Here is a 22,295-nt window from a genome sequence, read left to right on the forward strand (position 1 = left end):
TGTCCAATTGGATCCTTTATACAAAACTAATTAATAAAATGAGAACAGGCGTGGTTGTATGCAAAGTATAAGTCTCAAGCATCTCTATCTATAATCTTTCTTATAAAAAATAATAAAAATGAAGTCTAAAGGATTTCTTTAAAACACATTTATTTGCTTAGAAAAACTGTTAAAAAAACCTGGAACTGCCTTGCATTGTTGAGGGTAGAAATGGTAAGAGGTAGTAATGCAGTAGATGTTTTGAAACCACTTCTATCTTCATTGACAACCAACTTTATGAATCTGCACGCTTCTCCAAACAGCTGCTTTGCAAGAACAAATAAAATACCCAACTTTTTAGTTTTCCCCACATCCTTAAAGATTTGGACTCCCCAATCTAGAGATTAGACAATATGGCAATGGGAAACCACAAATATTTTAATTATTAACAACTGAATTTAAACAAAAGGAAACAAGTCTCCATGATATTTGTCACAGCTTATTAAAATAAAAGGAAAATAGTTTAGAAAATATAGGAAAATCCCATATGAAATCCAATACTTCCCTGTGATATGGTTGCCAAAGAAACCACAACCCATGTTCTTCTATCAGTTCTATAGGGATTTTCGCCACAAGTTGATTAATCTCTTTTATTTAAATTTCCAGAACACCATCATAGCTTTTATATGACTATCTGTTAAATCAATATTATGTATAAGTTTCACCCACAAATCATTGCTAATAGTTGTAGTTGTTAAGGATAGTTTTGTGTTGTTCATTTTATTTTATTTATTTATTTATTTATTTATTTTATTTACATTTATATCCCGCCCTTCTCCGAAGACTCAGGGCGGCTTACAGTGTGTAAGGCAATAGTCTCATTCTATTTGTATATTTACAAAGTCAACTTATTGCCCCCCCAACAATCTGGGTCCTCATTTTACCTACCTTATAAAGGATGGAAGGCTGAGTCAACTTTGGGCCTGGTGGGGCTTGAACCTGCAGTAATTGCAGGCTGCTGTGTTTTAATAACAGGCTTCTTACAGCCTGAGCCACCACGGCCCTTATTAATTATATTTTTATTAATCAATTACTGAAATAAAGTTCTGTGTGTTTGTCAGACCTGTGCATATTTCCAAGATGTAACACATTCAATTTATAATAAGATAAAACTCATATTCTAAGCATTTATTGATGATACAGTTTTGGCCTTGAAATCACATAAAACTCAAGTTCATGTGGCAGCAGCTCCACCTGAAAACAAACTAACAAATTTGTTCTTTAGCGAAGCAAATTCATGCCACCAATTAACTAAATCTTACAGTGGAAACCAATATGCGTAGTGGGTTAATATGTATAAAATGCCTAAAAACATGTAACAACCATCATAAGTTGTTTCAAAAAATGGTAAGTGGTGATTTTGCTCTGTGAAATAGCATAAAGATTCTTAACACACAAGGAATCTTGGGAAAGTCTATCTTAAAATATTAAAATATGGTACATTTAAGAATAATTCCAAGCTTTTGCAAGTTATATAAATACTAGCTAGTGTCTAATTTAAATTATCAGATACTTCTAGTATTCCCTCCCAAATATGAAATTATCTTTAAAAAACAAAGGAAACCTTTCCATAAAATTTAATAAAGCAATCAGCTTAAGGGCAAAATGATAGCCCTTTCATTATAACAGTGGCAGCTTAATACCACTTATAATGTTTGTTTTCCATTTAAGAGGGTCAGCATAATGAAATGGACCACAAACTGGTCAAAACTGACTGTAGGACATGGATCCTATGAAAGCCACTGAACACATGAAAGGAATTACAGTAGACCACACATCAAACGTTTGGGCCTTGGTGCTTCCTTCCTCTTATCCTAGTGGCAGGAAATGCACTACATATCCCGTGAGGTGACCAGACATTTAAAAGTAGTGCCTTGTTCCAAAAAGCTCTGTGTACAATAATTTACCACAAATAAGCAGAAGACTGTTTTCCACTGCAGTTGTCTTCTAGACTTGTAACTGGAGCACAATAGTGGGAACAAAGGTAAAGTACGTTAACTATACAATGTATTTTCAATCTGTCTGAGGGGGAAATTAAAAAAAAAAACGATTTCTGAAAAGTTGTATGTGAATGTATATAACCTGTCTGTTAATATTTGTAAAAGTGGCCTATGTCTTCTTTAAATACCTCAGTTAAAAGACTGGCACATCGGGTTATGTGTATGATTTTTAAAAAAAAAGATTCTATGATTAAAAAGTTTGATTTGCTTTTAAGCCTATTCTTGCATGCATGACATAATCTAAATCATTCTGTAAATGAGGAAGTGAATAATTCTAAATACATGCAAAATGTTTGGATGACCAGCCAGGAATATAACTTTCTAAACAGACTCAGAAACATGGACAGAGGAAATAGAGGTTAGCAGTTGTAACAAATTGTGCCAAAATAAAATGTAATGAAGTAATGCATTCTTTATGGATCTGCATTCTGTGTGAAAAATTTAGTTCAGAACACAACATTGCTTGCCAGTAATAGGAGACCAGGGTTTGGCTTTCCCAACTTCATACAAACATTTGGCTTAGTGCGAAATTGAGTAAACAGACTCCTTCTGATTCTCTATTAATGTTAATCTGGTCATATGTGGTAGTCCCAGAATTGCTTCAGGTTGTTTGTTTAGTGGTACAATACCTCAGCCTTATCAGGTGCTGTATATATATTCACCTGGAAGTTCTGAGGTTAAGTTTCACTGAACATGAGCTTCATGTTTACTGAGTAGTAATTATTTTTATATAGGATAAGACAGAACATTTGCAGTGTGTTTGATAAATTGACATGGGACAGGATTTTTTTTCATTGTTGTGTCAATTTATCAAACCATATGTGGATATCAATCCAATCCTCTATTAAGCACAACGAATTAATTTCAAAAGCTAAAGAATAATTCATATGATAACTAGGATGTTCTCCACTTGCATTAAATATGATATATACACCATGTTGTTCTATTTTATTCCTGCATTGCTCAAATATTATATATTTAAATATTATAGATGAAAAAAATCTCAAGTGGGTTATTATTCAACAGCCTCCTGATAAAATTGCTGCTGTATTTAACAGATGTTTTAATGGAAGAAAATGTTTATTTCATAAGCTATTTATTTAAATCCATATTTGTCAGCATTATACCTTAGAAATTACATATGGTATCTAACTACTAAAATAAGAGGACATCATGCTGACATATACATTGTGTTACTTTGTGATAATAAAACAGGTTTTTATAAAATGAGTATAAAAATATCTATCACACAGTATTCCTGTGTTTATCTTTATTTTTCACCCTATCACAAGAAATCTGTGGGGTCCTTACCTACATCAATCAAGTATTCTTGCCAAAGCTGAAATTCAACACTGTTTTATTAATAGAATCAACATTTGCTCTTTGTTTAAAGACAAGTTTCAACTAATGCTTGTTCTACCGAATCAGTGAAATATTAACCAAGAACAACTATACTCAACACATTAATGGTAAATAAATGTTTTATTATTACTTGCTTTTAAATATGCTAAAGATTTTCTGTATTTACATGCTGATCTTCTTTTTGTATTCGGAGTATTTTAGATGTATAGAGATTATCTAAACCAAAGTCCAAGTTTGTGGTCTTTCTCAAGTAAAATGTTTCAGGAATACAGAGTGAATTTCTCCATTAATCCTCTAACACTGGCTGCTCAGTTGAAATTTAATAGAATGAAGAGTTTATTATTTCCGATAGGTAAAGGCTTCTGAAAAAATGGTAATTTATCTAAAGATGCTACTTAGATGTCAAGGTCTATAAACTCATAGCTGTTTCAGAAAAATAAACTCTGTGTTTCTGTTATATTTCTTCTTTTTACTTCCAATAAAAGTCCTATGAATTCATAGACAAAAATCCTTTGCACAAAACTGAACATTGGAGACAAGAAAACTCCAGCTCAGATAAAAATAATTAAGTTAGTATAAAATAAAAGGGAAGGAAAAGGAAAGATCTGGCAATCAAGCATTAGAAAAAATGAATAATCAACTTTTTCTATATTTATCTGATAAAAAAACTGTAGGCAACAAATCTTTGAATAAATTTTCTCTTACTTTTTTCCCCTGTTCCACTAAATTCTGTAAGTTATTAAGAAATGAAAACAGCAATAATTTCCTAGGGCCACATGGAAATTGATACTTTTAAAAATATTTGTATACTATTGTTTATAGAAACCATTTGATCTTGATCTTTTGTTTTAAAGCATTATCATTCTAATGTTTCAGATATGGTCCATGGTTTCAAAGAGGAAATTATTTAAGCTAAATAAAAAAGCAAGAGTAATAATACTGCTTTCAATTATTTAATGAGATCATGCTAAGGTTTGTTAATATGTTTATTGTGTAAGGCAGAACTGTATCACTGAGACAATTCATTGGAAAAATAATTTTCAAATTCATGCATAACTTTTAAAAAGTCCTATTAATTGAGCAATAGCTGTTTAAGAATTAAAAACATTATACACACACATAAAAACATGTATTAATTGGTGTGATTTTCAAGTAAGACATTTCTATTCTTTCTCAGACAAAAAAATCCTAAATCAGAGTTGGTCAATCTGAAGCTCATGGGATGCATAGGTTCTCCATTTGCTGTTCCCAAGGTCACATGTCCCAAAATTCACAATTTTACAATCTGGGAGGCCCCTAACTCACACTTTTATACCCCTCCAACATTGGGACTGAACATTTAACCTCACCCACTCTGCTGATGTCATAAAATCAAAAGACATGTAACTCCCATCCCAGGAGATCACCTTCCTCAACTGCTTAGAGGAGAATATTTGTCCAAAATTTGCTACCGTGAAAAGGACATACATATACATATATGTAACAAAAGACTGGTTAAGTGAGTCAGTATAAACCTGCTGATTCCAATTCATCAAAAATAGGTCCTAAAACACAAGCTGCACCAAACTGCCCTAAGTAGCTTGAGGTAACATTCTGAAAACAAGAACTCCAACCATGGTGAATTGGCTAGTGAACACTTTGGCTGGCCAGAAAAATGAGCACCTTATCACTTCTTTTCATCTAGCAAAACCTCTGATGCTCCTAGAGTTATTATTCTCATTGGAATTCTAATGTGGAACTATGGTTTCTAAATTACCTCTTTTTGCTGACATGCCAATTATGCCCTTTCTGACTACTGCAGTAGCCTCACATTTAGATTGCAGGTATCACAGCAATCCTTACCGTTGTAAGTTGCGACAGCTATAAAGTGGGTCATCACATGGCCAATTTGATTTTAGACATTTTATTGCAGTGGTAATTAAGCAAAAGCTGTAGTCATTAAGCAAACCCATTGTTCGCTATGCAAAGTTTTTGCCAAAAACTGGAAGTAAACACCAGTTCCTGGTAAATCACAGTCAAGTGATCCTGGGATGCTGCAAATGGCTATAAATGCAGGCTGGTTCCCAAGAGCCCAAAATGCTGTCATGTGACTGGAAGGGTAGTCACCAGAACTTTGAAACTGGGTCATAAATAGGTTTTGGGTGCTCCATTGCAATGTGACTGTCATAACAGGAGGGTTACCTATGTTGTAACTCACTCTTTATGGACTACCCCTGCTCTTGGTCAAAATGTTGCAACAATCTATGACTCAAATATCTGAGGGACTGCTGTTGATTGAAGATTATACTGCCAATATTAAGAAATGCAAAGTATAACCTTCCTTTCATTTGTAGATAGGACTTCTTTATGGTAATGTTTCCACTCTGGAATATTCTGCCTTCCGAAATGTATGAAGAACTTACTATAATTCCTGTTAAATACCCATTGAAGACTCATATTTTCATCTACATATTTTTAAAGAAATACTGAATGATTTCTGTTTCATTTTTGTCTCTCCTGCCCATATTTTAAAACAAGTGTGCTGTTCATAGTACTATGTTATGTTAAGTATTATGTTCATACTACTGCTTGTTTTGTTTTTTAATTAATGCATTGTAAATGGTTTTTGAATGCACTGATTTTGCCTCAAATAAATGCACTGAGATACCGTAGCGGCACTTTGCAACAGGTATAGTTAAAGCAGAATTATGAAAATTGGTATTTTTGTGGTTTTTCCTACACTGAAATACTTTCTATATGAACCATTTATAATGTCTGAAATATCTCCTAAAGGGATTAATTTAAATTACAATATAAAGTGACATATTTTAAATGAATGTTATTACAATCCACAAAAACATCTCTCTGCTTTTCCTCCATTTTCTTTTACAATTAAGCAAGAAGCTAAGAATGAAGCTAATAACAGTCCCAGCCACTAGCCTGAATTTTCTATATGAAACTATCTAGGGCCTCTATAAATCAAACTAGCTATGTCACTTGCAAGTAACCGTATCAAGCACCAGCACAATACAACTTTCTTGATATGTTATGAAGATCCAGACTGAATCCATCTAAAATGTATATTCATTTCATAATTCAATTCAGAATTTTTTTTGATACTTTTGTTTTTAGCTATTTTCATATAGTATCTTAAGATCTTGGCTTATCACACACTATTTTATGGAGATAGCACAATGTGTCCTGCTGAAACAAATGCACCAATGGGCTTTGTATTAATTCCATGCAGACCTGAATCAGCCTGCATAAATGACAGGAAAAAAATTGGGTTACTATCTGATTGCAATCATTCCCAGCCTTATTTTTCTTATTTTTCTTGTTATTAGTGTTTCCATTTGATAAATTCCTTGCTGGAACTATCACTTCATTTTTGCCTTACAGGATCAGTCACAAAAAGCTAAAAAATCATACATAAATCACAAAATTTCTAATGGTTCCTTTTTCTTGTTTACAAATAGTAACTGAAGTGATTAAAACATTGGATATGTTGTGAAGAACCTTGAGTAAATATATCTATTATATTTTGTACATAGTAACACACAAACACACAGACAGAGATAGTAAAGAGATTATTGAAAAGACAATAAAGAATCCTCTTCTCCCTGATATTCATAATGCAATATTTAGATAAGTTCAAACGTGTGATTTCAGATTAATTCAAATAAACTTGTCTGCAGTGCAAATTGTATAATTTGTAGCATATTTTAATAACACAAGGCAAACTAGGATGCATCCTAAGGTAATATAATATCCCAAAATAAAAGCACATCTGTCAGCTGAAAACCCCACAGAGAAAAATACACATATACATATGCACTTATTAGCTGGCCAGGAAAGAACCTCACTGGAAAATTATTAGATTTATTGGTATGTTTTATGGTCTAAAATATATATTGTAATTGACTGAAATTGGGAGGAAATTACATGGATCAATTGATTAAAATATATTCTGTGGAAAATTTGCAATGAAAAAGAATATATGTAGATACTAATTCATGAATAAAATTGAATAAAGAGAAAGATTTTCAATTTGATGGAATCAATAATAGGATACTGCATTAATTAATGATCTACTTGTAATAAGGTAAGAATAGTGAAGACAAAGAAACCCTAGAATGTGCAAAGATTTTAGAGAAAATGGGGAAGGAAGGAAGGAAGGAAGGAAGGAAGGAAGGAAGGAAGGAAGGAAGGAAGGATGGAAGGAAGGAAGGAAGGAAGGAAGGAAGGATCATTCTTCCAGAGCATTTCAAGAGCTATAGTAGAAAAAATCTCATAGATAAAACTTAGTAGATGTCATCAGAGAGCCCACAAGTATTGTTGGAATGAACCATAAACTGTACATCTTCACAATATATTAAATTAAAAGTCTACCATAATTAAAACAAATAAAATGTTTTAAATATTACTGTGAAATACTTTTAAATTTTTCCTGAACTAATATATTGCATAATCGGCAATTTAGTCATAAATTACAGAGTAAAAAAGGAAAACTAATTTTTCTGAAGGCATTCTTTTTCTAGTAATAACATCTATTAGTATCTACTATATCTACATCTACTACTATTATTATTTTTAAATGTTTTTAAACATATACATGTCAGCAAGGTATCCTTGAAATGAAATGTTTAAAAGGGTATTTTTAAAATTAGCAAGAAATTTAAGAACCATTTAGTAGAAAGTCATCTAAATGTAAAGAATCCAATCTAAAGGACTAAATGTAAAGTTATGCCATCATGGGATAAATTGGATACCAAAGTTCTGTAACATATTGTATGAGAACAGACTTCATCTTAAAAGACAGTCAAAGAAACATATGCTACACTTCCACTGGATATATAGACAAAAAACCAAAAATCATAACAGAGCTTACAAAAAAGGTAGGTCACTCAACCAAAAAAAAAAAAAGCATAGATAAACACATTTTTTATAAGCACAGGATTAGTTTAAAAGTTTTAATATGTAATTAATTAGTTTATGTAACTAAATGTACTATGTTGTTTCATGCTAAAAGAAACTCAAATTTCAGATAAAGCCTCTTTTTTGAAAGACTTTTTTTTTCTTTGTGTATCACAGCAACATCCAATACTGGTTTCAATTGAATCTACACAATCTGCTCCCAAGAGAGATAACTGCTTTAGGTCAGTTACATAATTATTGATTTATATAATTTTAAATGTATATATTATGAAAGAATTGAAATATAAGAAATTTGAAAAAAACAAAAATTGGGACACAAAGAAAGTAGATAAAAAGGGGGAGGGGAGCAAGTTAATGCCAAAAAAGAGACCATTGATTTTTTTAAAAAACCATAGTGAAAAATGGATTACATCCTTTCCTTCTCTTCCATTTATATCTTCAGCCACAGCCATAGTTTATATATGTTAACTTTATATCAAATATTGATATAAAGCAGCAATTGTTACTTTTTATTTAAATCCTAAAACCTGTATTTCAGATATTGAACTCTTTTGTAACTTACTGTATGCAAAGGAATGTTTCTTGCTTGAACTTAGTTAAACCTCTCTAATGAATATATACTGTCAATTTTGTCACTGTGTTGTCCAATTTTAGTCTCCCTGTTATGATACCGCAGACAAAACAAACTTTGATGCAGATACATACTAAACAAAACTGTTCAGTTATTTGAATAAGGCAATATTCCAATGACATATATTTTTGTCTTGTTCAATTAGATGTATTTATGATGTAAATTTGATAACCGGTTCCCTATCTAACAAATTTCCAGTAATCCAGTAATCCAATGAAACAAGTGATGTAATTTAAGGTTAAGGGACATAATTCTGTCTCCCAAATGCATCTGGCTCACAGGATATTTTCCAAACCTAAAGCTATTTTCTCCCAACATACATATACACATCATTTTAGTCATCACAGCCACATTCTCTCAATATGACATCAAAACCGGGCAAAGCAAAAAATTATTCTTTTGTATTTTCTATTAGTCTAATGTTAAAAGATTGTTTCAAAGACAACATTTAGATTAATGGTAGGGTACATGTTAACTTAATTAATTTAAAAGAATGAAACTGACTCCCAAACTCTTTCTAACCCAATTCAAGGTATTGTACTGTGTAGTATCATCAAGGATATGGCTCCTTATAAGGTCCCTTTTCTCTCAAATTAATTTTAGTAATTAATACTTAATTACTCCAGCCTGGGGGCTCTCTCAGGGGACTGGTGAAATCTTGAATTGGCTTCCTTACTGATATAATCACTTGTGTGTTTTATGCTTTTTAATTTCCTTTTGACATGTTTATTGTTTTTTATATATTTTGCTGTACGCCACACAGAATCACTTCTTGTGAGATAGGCGGCCATAGAAGTTTGATATACAACCAAACAAACCAATCTTCCTTGGAGAATTTAACCCAACTCCTTCTGTCTTTGAAAAATAAGGCATGGATAAAGTAAAACCAACTGATTTCCCTTTGACATACCCTAATTCTGGAGTGCTTCCTTAGGGAGACTGTCACATCTGAAGAGCGTTTTTGGAACCTGGATTAAGGGTAACCCAGTGGGGGAAAAGTATAGTAGTTCTGAACAATACATTAGCTGATTATAATATCAAACGAGGGAAAAATGTATGAATCCAGAATAGAATTAAATTTACCTTATGTTTACAATAGATATTTATTTTTTTAAAATGTGAAAAATGCTGTTGGCCCAAACGGCACAGCAAATCCTGCTTATTGAGACTGTATGAATATACTGTCATTCTAAAACTTACAACTGCCATCCATGTAAGCAATGTACTTTTCCACCATTTCAACAAATTTGGCATAACAAACTAATAATCCCCACAAGAATCTATCAATACAGAGACATGAAAATTTGTTTTGAAAACTTCTGCAAATTGAAACACAATTCCTTCTTTTTTGGCAAAACTTTTTCTTAAGCTCCGGGATAATTTTCTCAAACATATTATGACAGTAGTTGAACTGAAGCTCTACAGTTAATTCTTCCTATTTAATAAGGAATTTAATGTTATGGGGGAGCCATTCTATATTATCATTCGACTTTATTTATCTGAGAAGACGGCAGTGTTTTTTCAATATGTTAACTTGCTTGAGAAAAATATTCCTGATTTAAATGGGACTCTGATTGAAGCATTTCAACTACAGAGGATATGTGAGTATGAGACTAATAGACCAACTCATCTTAAAGTGCATTCTGGGAAAGTCCCCTATCCCCACTTCTCAGATAAAAGATCAAAAGTTGTAAAGAATCTGTACAACTTAAGCCATTAGAATGTCTGAGCAAAAGTAATATCTATCATTTTTAAAACTGTAAAATGTTTTACTGATGGAGAAAGATTTTGAAGGTTCTGATTTACTTCTATTGAAGTGTACTTTTCAAACATATGCACATACAAAAACATACACCACATCTGAGAAACAGACCAACAGGAAGAATAAGACACTTGTTCATCTGTATTTCTGTGACTTTTCTCACTTGGTATTATTTGCAACTATACTTTCATGTTTTCCAGCAATGCCAAATCTAGTAAAGATCATATATTATTTTTATCAGGTTGATTACATATGTTCTCCAGTTTTTCTGCTTACTTATGATTAGTGTGGTTTTCACAAAGGCACTGACACAATCCAGAGCAAGATATTCACACAAAAAAATGTGTTTACTGTGAAACTTTGCCTTAGAACTTTGCTTTCTTTCACAGCTTTGATCCACATGACATCAATGGTCCAGCATTTTGCAAGTCTGCAAACCATTTAACATTATGAAAATCACTTTCACACTATTCAGCTACTGAAACAGATAGTATTTGCAAAAATATCTTTTGTGTAAGTGAATAATTTTCTGGGGATGAGGGTAAGCTTTTTCAAAGCTCAAAGTACTTTATTTTGGTCATTGATTAGCCTGCTTTTTCACTTGTGTTCTAAGCCTGATTTGTTTCCCAATGCACAAAAGTCCAATTTTGTAGTTTTCTGAAGTATTGGAATGAATTATTAAAGCATGCATAAAAAAGTAACAATGAATATGGAAAATTTCATTACATAGTAAATGTTTTAATAAGTACATTGTTTAGTTCCCCAGTATTATCACACAGAGGCATCCATGAGCTATTATATGCCAATGACCCTATTGTTCTTTACTTCTCCCAGGAAGGTTTCCAAACAAGCCTATAAGCACCAGCTAAATTCTGTCACTTAAAAAAACCCTCTGATTAACTCCAAGTGACAACAAAAACGGCAAAGTAACATGTTCCAATAAAGCAAACAAAGGATTTTATATAGTTTAAAAGTAGAATATGTCACTTTCTACTTTTCCTCTTCTTGAAATTAATATATCCATAGTTTCATACACAGAAGACCACAAATGAGATAATTGGAGCTGTAAGTCATAAAGGTTACAATTTTGTTCCTCTGGCCATTAAACTATTAAGAACCAAGATGATTCCACTGGCTCTATGGCAAGCTTCATACATTAGGGAAAGGGATATAAGACTGCAAGAAATGTAGATTACTCCATAGTTTTTCTTCTACTTTTAGCTACAACATTTCAAAAATAACCCTGAAGGAATGGAGTAACAACAGTGATAGGAACCAGATTTAGGCTGATTAATACATATCTTTTTCCGATCACTTCTATGTCAGATGATTGAATACCTATGAACTTTTTAGGTGGAGACAAGAAGCATAATGATTTGCCCCTTCAAGCATCCCATTCAAGCTCTTTATTGTTTCAATTCACTATATGCAAATAGACCCTCTACACAAGAATCTAAGTACACTGGTATTACACCACTTTTGTGATATGCCTTGTACACTCTGAGCTATATGAGTTAACTTTAAATACTTACTGATAAATGTCTTTCCGCAACACAACTCTACTAAGAGGATTGTCAGCCTGAGGAGCCATTGATACAGAACCAATTTTCAGTACCAAAGTATCTTCTGTGTTTGTCTTATCTGCAATAGAAACGGAAGACATTCGCCACATGTTATAAAAGTCACTCATTAGCAAAAGAAGTGGATAAATATGATTTAAGGTCACTTCTGAACAATAAAGTTGTGAAATTATTACTAACAAAATAATACATTATTTATTGATACTAATTCACACAGAAAGCCAGTTTTCACAACCAAGTGCATGAATTTATTTATTTATTGGCTCTGATTGGTTTTGGCTTAAATCAAAATCTCAGTCCAACCATTGGGTTTTGTAACCACATATTATAATTCAGTATATAGCTGCTTGCAATCTAAGGCTTGTACTCTCTGTGCTGCATTAAACTGGAAGAAATGCTGCATCAATCTAATATATAAAGAACCGACATGTTTTAGTACAGCAATCAATCTACACACTACATTTTTGTAACTTTTTTTAAGCCTGTGAAGGATTTTATTATATTTTAGAAGCTGATATTGACATCTGATATATACATAAAGCAAGCCCAGTATTCTCTAGGAATCTATGTTTTGAGGATGGATGTAAGCTTTCAATTTCTCCATCTGTGGCCACCCAGTGTGTTATCCCAGACTTGTTTTAAAAGTTAAACTTTTAGTTACAAATGTTAAGTGTGGTGAGTGCTAAGTATTTTATTAAATAACATATTGCTTGATGTGGAAAGAACAAGCAAACTTCACATGCAGTTCAGAAGAATCGTGTGTGTGTGTGCGTGTGTGTGTGTAAGTAAACTGACTTAAGTATACCACAGAAATGCACCCACAATGAATCAAACAACCACAGGCCATAATTAACAATATGGACACACACATTAATGCAAACGTCATGACATGGGTCAAGCAAATCTATCAAATATTTATTTCAAAGACAGCCACCCTTTTAAAAAAACACACCTTATTTTCAGAAAAAGATATTGTACCATAAATTAGTGCAGTGGTTTTTTCCTTTTATTACTGAAATATACTAAAAACAATTAAAGAAAAACTGCATTAAAGACATGATACAATAATTCATTTGAGAAAACAAGATCCAAAGAATATTCATTACCCAGAGGTATTGATGTAGTGAGGAAAGTATGTTTTTTTCTAAATAAGTATGCAAACTTTAAAAATACCTTCTGTGTTACATGGTCCTTCCTCCATTTTGGGGAAGAAGATTCTGATTACCCCAGTATTGACATAAATAAGTGGCAAGTTGCGAGATGTGAGATTATGGGACCTCATAGGCTGGCCTGGAGATTTTATTTTCTCTTTTTGACTCTTTGGAAGATTTGTTTGAAAAATACTTGCAATTGCATTGAGGAAAGGAAAACATAAGACAACATCAAATGCCTGAGCTGAAAGAAGAATCTCATGAAGAAAATGAGGAGAACTATCTGTAAAACTTTCAGATAATTTCTGCAAAGTTCTTCGTTCATTTCTTGAGATCAATTTGTGACGAACATTTTTTGTGACTGCTTTTGTGTAAGTCAAAGAGAGAAATCCATGCTGTTGATGAGAACCATCCAAAAGTTTTGCAGTTGCCTGTGCCGAGAAACAGAAATATCCAGAAATAAGAAATCTGCATGTATTACATCACAGTTATAAAACTGTTTCTGATTTAATATTTTATTTTCTATTTCAAGTTCCACACTTTCTTGGCAGAAGAATGTATTTCTGGGAATTTATGAAAATAATAAATACCCTGTCTCTTTGCAGATCTGACTGAAATTTGTTCATCCATAGAGGTGTTTTAAAATGCATTTAACTTAGTGTTTCTCAATCTTGACAACTTTAAGCCACATAAATGTAAACTCCTAGAATTCTGGGAATTGAAGTCTACACATCTTAAAGTTGCCAAAGTTGGGAAACATGATTTAGCTTCAGATATAGAGTATGCTAACTGATTGGTTCAGAGAAGCAGAGGATGAGCCATAGGAAATTTCAGGCTCCTGATCGCTTCTTTATTTTCTTTGCATTTGCATACAAAGGCAGGAAATAACTTTTCATTGTTAACTTTGATTAAATTGCAACTTCAACGTAATCAAAAGTTACGAAACAAGGATTCATTGTAATAGTTTATTGTTATCAAATCATGACTTGAAATTATGGCCACCCAGAGTCACTTTGTAGGGTGATGGGTGACAAAACAATTTAATAAATAAATTATAATACAGTTTTTAAGTTTGTTAATTGTGAACAGTTTTTGTTTCACCAGTGAATTGAAAATCAACAATGGATGCTTTAGATTCCATCCATCTGCATACTCTATGCATGTAAAGGATGCCAAGCCACAATTTTGCATCACATCCAAATGACACCAATCCAGATGCATGCTGTGTGTGTATGTAGCCACATTTAGATGTGTTTCAAAACTATGGCTTATACGGGTAGTCCTCACTTAATGACTCTCCTATTAAGCAACCATTCGAAGTTACAACGGGGCTGAAAAATTAACTCTATGACCAGTCCTCACATTTACAACTGTCATAGCATCCCCATGGTCACATGACTGAAACTGTGTGCTTTGCAACCAATAGATGTTTATGACTATCACAGTGTTCCATGATCATGGAAATGCCATTTGCACATTTTATTGTTGACTTCCAACAAAGTCAATGGAGGAGCTAGCAATAAAATCGCAGGACAGTCTTATGTAATGTCTTACCTAATAACTGCAGATGATTTGTTTAATAATCACAGCAGGTCATAAACTCATTGTGGTCATCTGATGCCTCACTTAGGAACTGTGTTGTTTAATAATGGAGTTGCCAGTCCCAATTGTGATCGTTAAGTGAGGACCACCTGTTATTTATTACTTCTATATTTGGAAAAATCCTTCCTTCCTTCCTCCCTTCCTTCCTTCCTTCCTTCTTTCCTTCCTCCCGCCCTCCCTCCCTCTCTCCCTCCCTCCTTCTTACCAGGCTTACCACGTTGTGAATAATATCTGAAATCTGGTTTCGATAGGAATTCTATACATGCAGTGTACATTGTAGTTTTTGTATATATACTGTATTTAACATTTTCTTTCTAATACTAACAAATTATTTAAAAAATTAGTTATATTTCACTTTACATAATCTGAACAAGTATTTTTGCATGGTGAAAATGGATTATGGCAAATAGTAAATATTAGTAAATTAGCTTAATTTGTATTAGAACAAAATGATTGGAATAGATATAAACAATAATTTTGCATAAATAATAATTGTGCATATTCCTGATACGATAATAATTAAAAAAACAGAACTTCCAGTAACACATTTTAAAGAATACATTTATCTTATTGAATATATTAGCCAATACTGCCTATTCATTCATTACTGCCCATAGAGAAAATCTCAGCATGGTGAAAACCTTGGACTTTCTCACTTTCTTCTCAGAGCAGAAAGAAAACAATGTGAGATTGAGACTGCACGGTGCTTATTTTATTGAGAAGTGTTCTGTTGCACATTAAAAAAAAATGTACTCTAATAGAATCTTCTGCTGATCTTCTGCTAAACCTGATTTTATTTATCAGGTTTTAAAATTATCCATAAACACTCTGGGTGGCTACAAGAATTAATAAAAATAATAACCAAATAGATAGAATGATGGATATCCAGGAGACCAACAAAGTTTCCATACCTAACATGCACAGCCCATAAAAAGCCTGCCACTCATTTTGCCCAAGGAGTGGGGAACATATTTACTGTTTTCATAAGGCCAGGATAGAGTCTCTGGGGGATCCTGCTCCAAAGGTGAGACAATAAGATTAAAAAGTCCATTTATTGGATACTGGTGATACTGTTTAATTAATGGGACACAGAGCATGTTTCTGTCCAGTTGAAGAAACTGCCAGAGACAGATGACTACATCAGTGGAAAAAATGTTCTATATGCAATAAAATAAATCTCGATTAATTCTCATGCAGTTACATCACAATCAAAATAGATCTTGGGTACATACATACAAACTAAATAATATTCTGTTCATTAGATGAAGTGGACTGTATTCCATAAAAAATTAAGCCATAAGAAGAAGATGGTCAGTCTTTAAGATGACATTAAGTACTTTTTAAATTATTTTTTGTTGCAATAGACTTAAAGAATTACTCCTTGGGAAATTATATGAATTTTCAGTAATGTGTTAGGAAGATGAAAATAAAGAAAATCGGGTAAATGAATTTATTTTTTTCCACATTCAAAAAATAAAAAATCTGACTGTAAAAGATGGGGTTTATATGTGTGTGTCCTAGAATGCATGAGATTTCTCCATGGAAAGTAACAAGTGAATTAATATATAAGGCAGTCTTAAACATATTAATATTGCCAAGTATAAAAAAGATGGCGTATACAAAGAGAAGCTAGTATAACAAAACAACAGTACAGTTGACTTTAAAAAAAACTATTCTAGCAGTCACTAAAAATTTTTTAGAGCAATATAGAATATATATGAGATAGAGAAAAACAAATGGCAATTTTAGGGTCCCTATATTAGCAAAGATTTTTTAAAAAGTTTTATCCTAGAGTGGCTTTCATTTCCTCCTATATCTACATATTTCCCTTTCTTCCATTGGTAACCCATTAAGCCTTGAATTCTAAAGCGTGTTAAAACTTGATCTCACTCACAAATCTTGGAAAATTTTAGTTACTTTGAACAAAAGTTAGCATTATTCTACTGTGGCTTTTGGGTTTTGGCAGTGAGTTTCCTTTAAGTTTGCAAAAAATTATCTCAAATATTTTAATAGGCACTCAGTAATTTTGCTAACAGCCGTGGAGCAGCAAAACACTTAAACTTATCCTGTAACTATTAACTTGTACAGCTGTAGCTTCTTAAACGGCCAAATATATGCATCATTCTTCACATAATTAAATTCAAATCCATAAGTTGTGAAGATAAATATTCTTCCTTTGCTACTCTAGCCAACCTACTTTGCATGTGAAAACACTAGCCAGAATACCACTGGGAAACAGAACATATTTTTTAAACAATAAAAAACAAAAATACGACTTTGACTAATGGGTTTTTAGATGAACAGCTTTCTGCCTTCACCATCACCTCTCTGAAATACTGTTTGTTAGTGGAAGTTCTGTAACATACATATCGCACTGATTTCTTACAGAAGGAAAGAAGCCAGAGAAGTTACTGAAAGGGTCCTGCTTGCTGACCGGTCGAACCAGTAATGTACGTCTGTTCAGCTTGTCAGTACAGGAAAGGAAGACACCTCCATATTTCCCCAGAGACCAAGAATCTTCCCCAAAGCTTGAGGTGATATAGATAAAAAAAAAAGCAGAAAAATAAACACTGAGCCTTAAGGGGGGAAAAAACTCACAGGCATTAAAAAAAAATTAAGCCAAATTCTGAAGTCTGAGTTTTCTTTGTGAGTCCTTCACTTCCAATATCACAGATCAAATGATTTTTTTTAAAAAGAGAAATCATGAAATTGAAAAAGATGTCACTGTTTCATTATTTGAAAGCAACAGCTCAGCAGAACAGCAACAACAACAACAAAAATCAGGGCTTAGAGTAGAACATGGCTATTCAGGGATAATGTCACTTGATTTGCTTTTCAATTATGAATGAAAGAAGTTTTATTAAAATAGAATGGAATGGATTAAAAGAGCTGCAGAACTGGGACAGAAACAAAACTCAACAGATTTTTCCCATCCACCTTTGCAAGAGCAAATTAACGTCGTGATGACTTACATCATAATTGTTGCAATCATTCTTCATGTAATGAAAATAAAGTCATATTTAGATTTTAAGGTAATTATTTGGTTAAATGTATTATTCCACTACATAAAAAGCTCACCACAAGCTTTTCTTTGCATTGTAGAAATATCCCTTCAAAATGTCCAGATTGCCATCCTTCTCCTGGTCTGGAAAACATAATGTTCACCTTATCTATTCTAAGTAGCTGTTCAGAATTCAAACATTTCAACTACATAAAAACATATACATTTTATTTAGTCATTCATTGATTGATTCAATTTCTATAGCCACCCATCTTTCACAAACAATTCCAGGCATTAATCGGGGGGGGGGGGGGAGCCGCAACATAAGCATAAATAATAATGCACAACAAAAATGAAAATAAATAAATTTTAAAGTACATGCAGCTGTCAATTTTACAAGCTGACCTACCTGTACAGGTAGTCCTCAACTTACAACCACAATTGAGCCCAAAATTTCTGTTGATAAGCAATTAAGTGATTTTTGCCTCATTTTAGAACCTTTCCGGCCACAGTTATTAAGTGAATCACTGCAGTTGTTAAGTTAATAATACAGTTGTTAAGTGAATCTGGCTTCCTTATTGACTTTGCTTGTGAGAAGGTGATCACATGACCCTGGGACATTGCAACCGACATAAATATGAACCAGTGGCCAGGTATCTGAATTTTAATCATGTGACTATGGGAATGCTGCGACAGCATGAAAGACAGTCATAAGTCACTTTTTTTCAATATTGTTGTAACTTTGAATGGTCACTAAATGAATGGTTGAGGACTACCTATATAACTGCACTAATATTAAAACACATATACAAGGTTAATTGCAACATTAGTTGTTTGTTTATTTAGTGGATCAATAAACTGTTTCAATTCAAATGTTACAGGTGATATATAAAATAAGTCAAAATTAAAGAAAAGAATAATATGGAGAAAATAATGAAACAATAAAACAGCAATATTTGGTGCAACTTATTCTAGCTGTTTACTTCTAAAGGCCTTCCAAAAAAGCCAGATGTTAACAGATCTCCAGAAGTTTGTGTGAACTGCCATTCTTAAAAGGCCTATCTTTGTATCTCCTCTTTTAGTACTGTGTGACAGGAAAGAGTCATTAGTAGATATTATTCACACAAGTTCAGGCAAGCAGAAGTTAGTTGGGATAGGTGGTCACTAAACTAGTCAGACCTCAATTCATGGAATGAGTTATTGGTGATGACCAGCACTTTAAATAGCATTTGGAACAAGCTAACAACTATTGCAGCTCCCCCAACAATATCATGGTTATTCTGTGGGCAAAAGGCAGGTATATCTTCCACCAGCAGAAGTTTCCAGGTTGACTCCAAGTACAACTTCAGATAGAACACATTTCAGAAAGCTAATCAAGATTTGCATAGCTTCTTTTCAATATTTAACATTCTACAAAATTTATAAACTTCTGGGACAAATGCAAAAGAAATGTCTAATATCTGCAATGTAGAAATATGTTAAAAAAAGGCATCTGAGAAGAAAGTAATCTATATAAATGTATCTTCAACAGAGGAAGAAATCCCTCTCTTACAGATCTTAATGGTAAGACAAACTGATAATAGGAGAGCTGATCCACAAATAATCATCTCTTAAATCTATGACTAATAGAATGGAAACAGTCACAAAGTCTGGGACATCTCTCAATATGCATTCCTAGAGCATAATTTCAGAGGAAAAATAACCTAATAGTGGATTAGGTTAGTAGTAATCTAATAGTGGATTAACAAAAATCGTAGGTAGAGCTTGGAAAGAGGAAAGAAAAAGGAGGAGGAATCTAAAGTTATTTTGACTACAGTTACTCCAGGTTCAAAACAATGCCCATATTGTATACTGTATAAAGATGCAATCTGAGAAAATATATAATGCTAAAAAGTAAATACAACTTCATTAAAAATGTGAATTAACTAGGGCAGTCCTGTATTAAAGAATAGAATGCACAGATCCATAATAAGTAGACAATTACAAAAGAACCCCTACTGGAAATATATAATGTCAAGGAATGAGAATATTGTATGCAGAAGCGAATGGAGGTATGCTAGTTGTTAAATAAAGATAATACAAACAATTATGAGGAACATGTGTAAAGAGTAGTCAAGCAGCAGGCTAAATTTTGGGAAACTTGGGGAGCAGAAAAGGCAAAGTTCAGAAACTGCAGCACAGGGAGAACAACGTCTGTTGTTCCCAGGATCTGTCTTCTGCCCAAAAAGTTTAAAAATCCATTCATACTCAGACTCTGCTTGCTGGCTTTTAGGAGAAAATAATCTACTGAGGAGAAATGGCAAACTCCTAAATAAGATTTTATTGAATTTAGTCTTCTAATCTTGAATTAGCTTTGTAATCCCCTATTGTCTTGTGGGCATGGGTATCTTCAGCATCAGGTATCTAAATCCTGTCCAATAAACAATGTTAAAATCTAATATGTCAAGTCAGAGATCACATATAGATTTTTACTCTTATCAGTTCCTGGGATTGATTGGAATTCTCAATATGCCTGTAAACCAAAAAATTAATTTTTGCACTGATAAATGCTTCAGAGGAAGTCAATCTTTGTCAGAAATTTTGAGTAAAATCAACACTGTTTTCTCCCATTGACATATTTTTTAGTAATAATTTACTTGCTCAGCTACCTAACAGTAGGTCTTCTATTGGCTGCTCTACCGCTAATGCTAGAAGATGGAGAATGTAATTTTGGAAAAATATATAATAGGTGCATTTCATAATTGCACAGAACAAGGTAGAAGCAAATCAATTGAATCAGCCTTTTTAATATACGTATATTGTTCTAAGATAGGATTGATACACTCTGCCAATCAGGTTGAGAATGTCAAAATGTTTAGGAATTTAGCTGCATTCCCAAAATCTTGAGATGGTTTTTCCAGAACAGTGAACTGAAGTGATGATACATTCAAACAACCCATGAAGTCATTTCAAGAACAGTTGCTCGATTTCATTAGTGGCAATGAAATGATCAATTCACAATAATGCATAGCCAAGGACAAAATGTGATAAGTTGAAGAATGCTATTATATTAGTGTGTCTTTGAGTGTTTAGAAGCTCTGTAATTAAATCCATATAAATTACTTTTCTCAGATGCTTGGCTGGGTCCAGACATGAGAAGATTCAAGGATTTCTCAGCCCTTCCTCACATTGGGCATGCCTCAATGTTGTCTTTAATCTCAATCATAACCCAAGACCACCAGAAATCATGAGAAAGGTGGGAGTATTTTGCATAACCCAGGATGTTCTTCCGCTTGATGATTAATTCACAATGTATTTTGTTCACGGTGTATATATTTTATTTATATCTTGTCTTTTTCCAGGAGCGTGAGTCCACTTATACAAGGATTTCTTTTCCTTTTATCAACACCTGATGATTTGGAAAGTTAAATGAAACCCCAGTGCAGATGGTTTTTTTCTTAAAACTCATGTGACATATCTAACTCCAGTTCAGATAAGGTACAAAGTCAATAAGATAGAATCTGTAGCCTGAAATTAAATGAATAGTATAGTCACAGATGGTGTACAGGCAGCTGGTTTGTTTCTTCTTCATGAAAACCATCCTGGAGAAATTGACATTTTGCCCACAACATAACTCAGGTTCTTCTGATGTTGCAACAGCAGCACTAGGCTCCAACAGCTGCAAATACCCTTGATATTTACTGGAGAAATATTCTGTTTTTCTGCAGGAACATTGCATTTCATAGAATCTTTCACAGTGAACTTAATGCTACAGGAAACAGGGATTTTAGGTACTGCACTGAACTGAATTTATCCCAATTATTGTAAACAACCATAGAAACAGAAGGAATAAATTTTCCAAGGCAACTCCATGTTTGTGAAACCCAAAATTCACAAAACTACTAGAAGAAATGTAATCGTGGCAATATCTCACTGGGATATTTAGGAGCACGATTAGTCACCATTTCAAACTGATTACCTTTTTGGTCCTAGAGTAATTTGTTCCCATTTGCAAAGCATCTTTTTTTCAAAGATATTCATAGTAAATGTCCAACCTGGTTTTCTTTCCAGAAAGCTATGGCATAGCCCTTTCTTCTGTGAAAGTGCCATAGCAGCTGAATACACTGGACTCATGGCACTTCCGTATTTGTTATGCGGGTGTTGACTGTATTAAACTTCCTGTTATCCACTGATCTTAACCATATGCTAAGAGGCAATATATATTCCAACACATCCAGCATCTTTTCTGAGAGTAATTCTTGACATTGGCATAT

At 33.1% G+C, this 22,295-nt stretch overlaps 1 protein-coding gene across 7 annotated transcripts in view; it reads right to left on the reverse strand.

Moving 5' to 3' along the window:
- VPS13B (vacuolar protein sorting 13 homolog B) overlaps nucleotides 1-22,295 on the reverse strand; it is a 357,489-nt gene that overhangs the window by 171,207 nt on the left and 163,987 nt on the right. For 3 of the 7 annotated variants that reach the window (XM_058175718.1, XM_058175717.1, XM_058175720.1), the window contains 3 exons: nucleotides 17,428-17,569; nucleotides 13,462-13,870; nucleotides 12,241-12,349 (listed from right to left, as the gene is read on the reverse strand). In XM_058175718.1, coding sequence (XP_058031701.1) covers nucleotides 12,241-12,349; nucleotides 13,462-13,870; nucleotides 17,428-17,569 — 660 coding nt within the window. Of the gene's footprint in view, nucleotides 1-12,240; nucleotides 12,350-13,461; nucleotides 13,871-17,427; nucleotides 17,570-18,119; nucleotides 18,187-22,295 lie in introns of those variants that run through there. The other 4 variants (XM_058175719.1, XR_009154228.1, XM_058175721.1 and 1 more) reach the window with 4 other exon arrangements.

The sequence above is a fragment of the Ahaetulla prasina genome, chromosome 3 (genome assembly GCF_028640845.1).
Source record: "Ahaetulla prasina isolate Xishuangbanna chromosome 3, ASM2864084v1, whole genome shotgun sequence".
Taxonomy (NCBI): domain Eukaryota; kingdom Metazoa; phylum Chordata; class Lepidosauria; order Squamata; family Colubridae; genus Ahaetulla; species Ahaetulla prasina.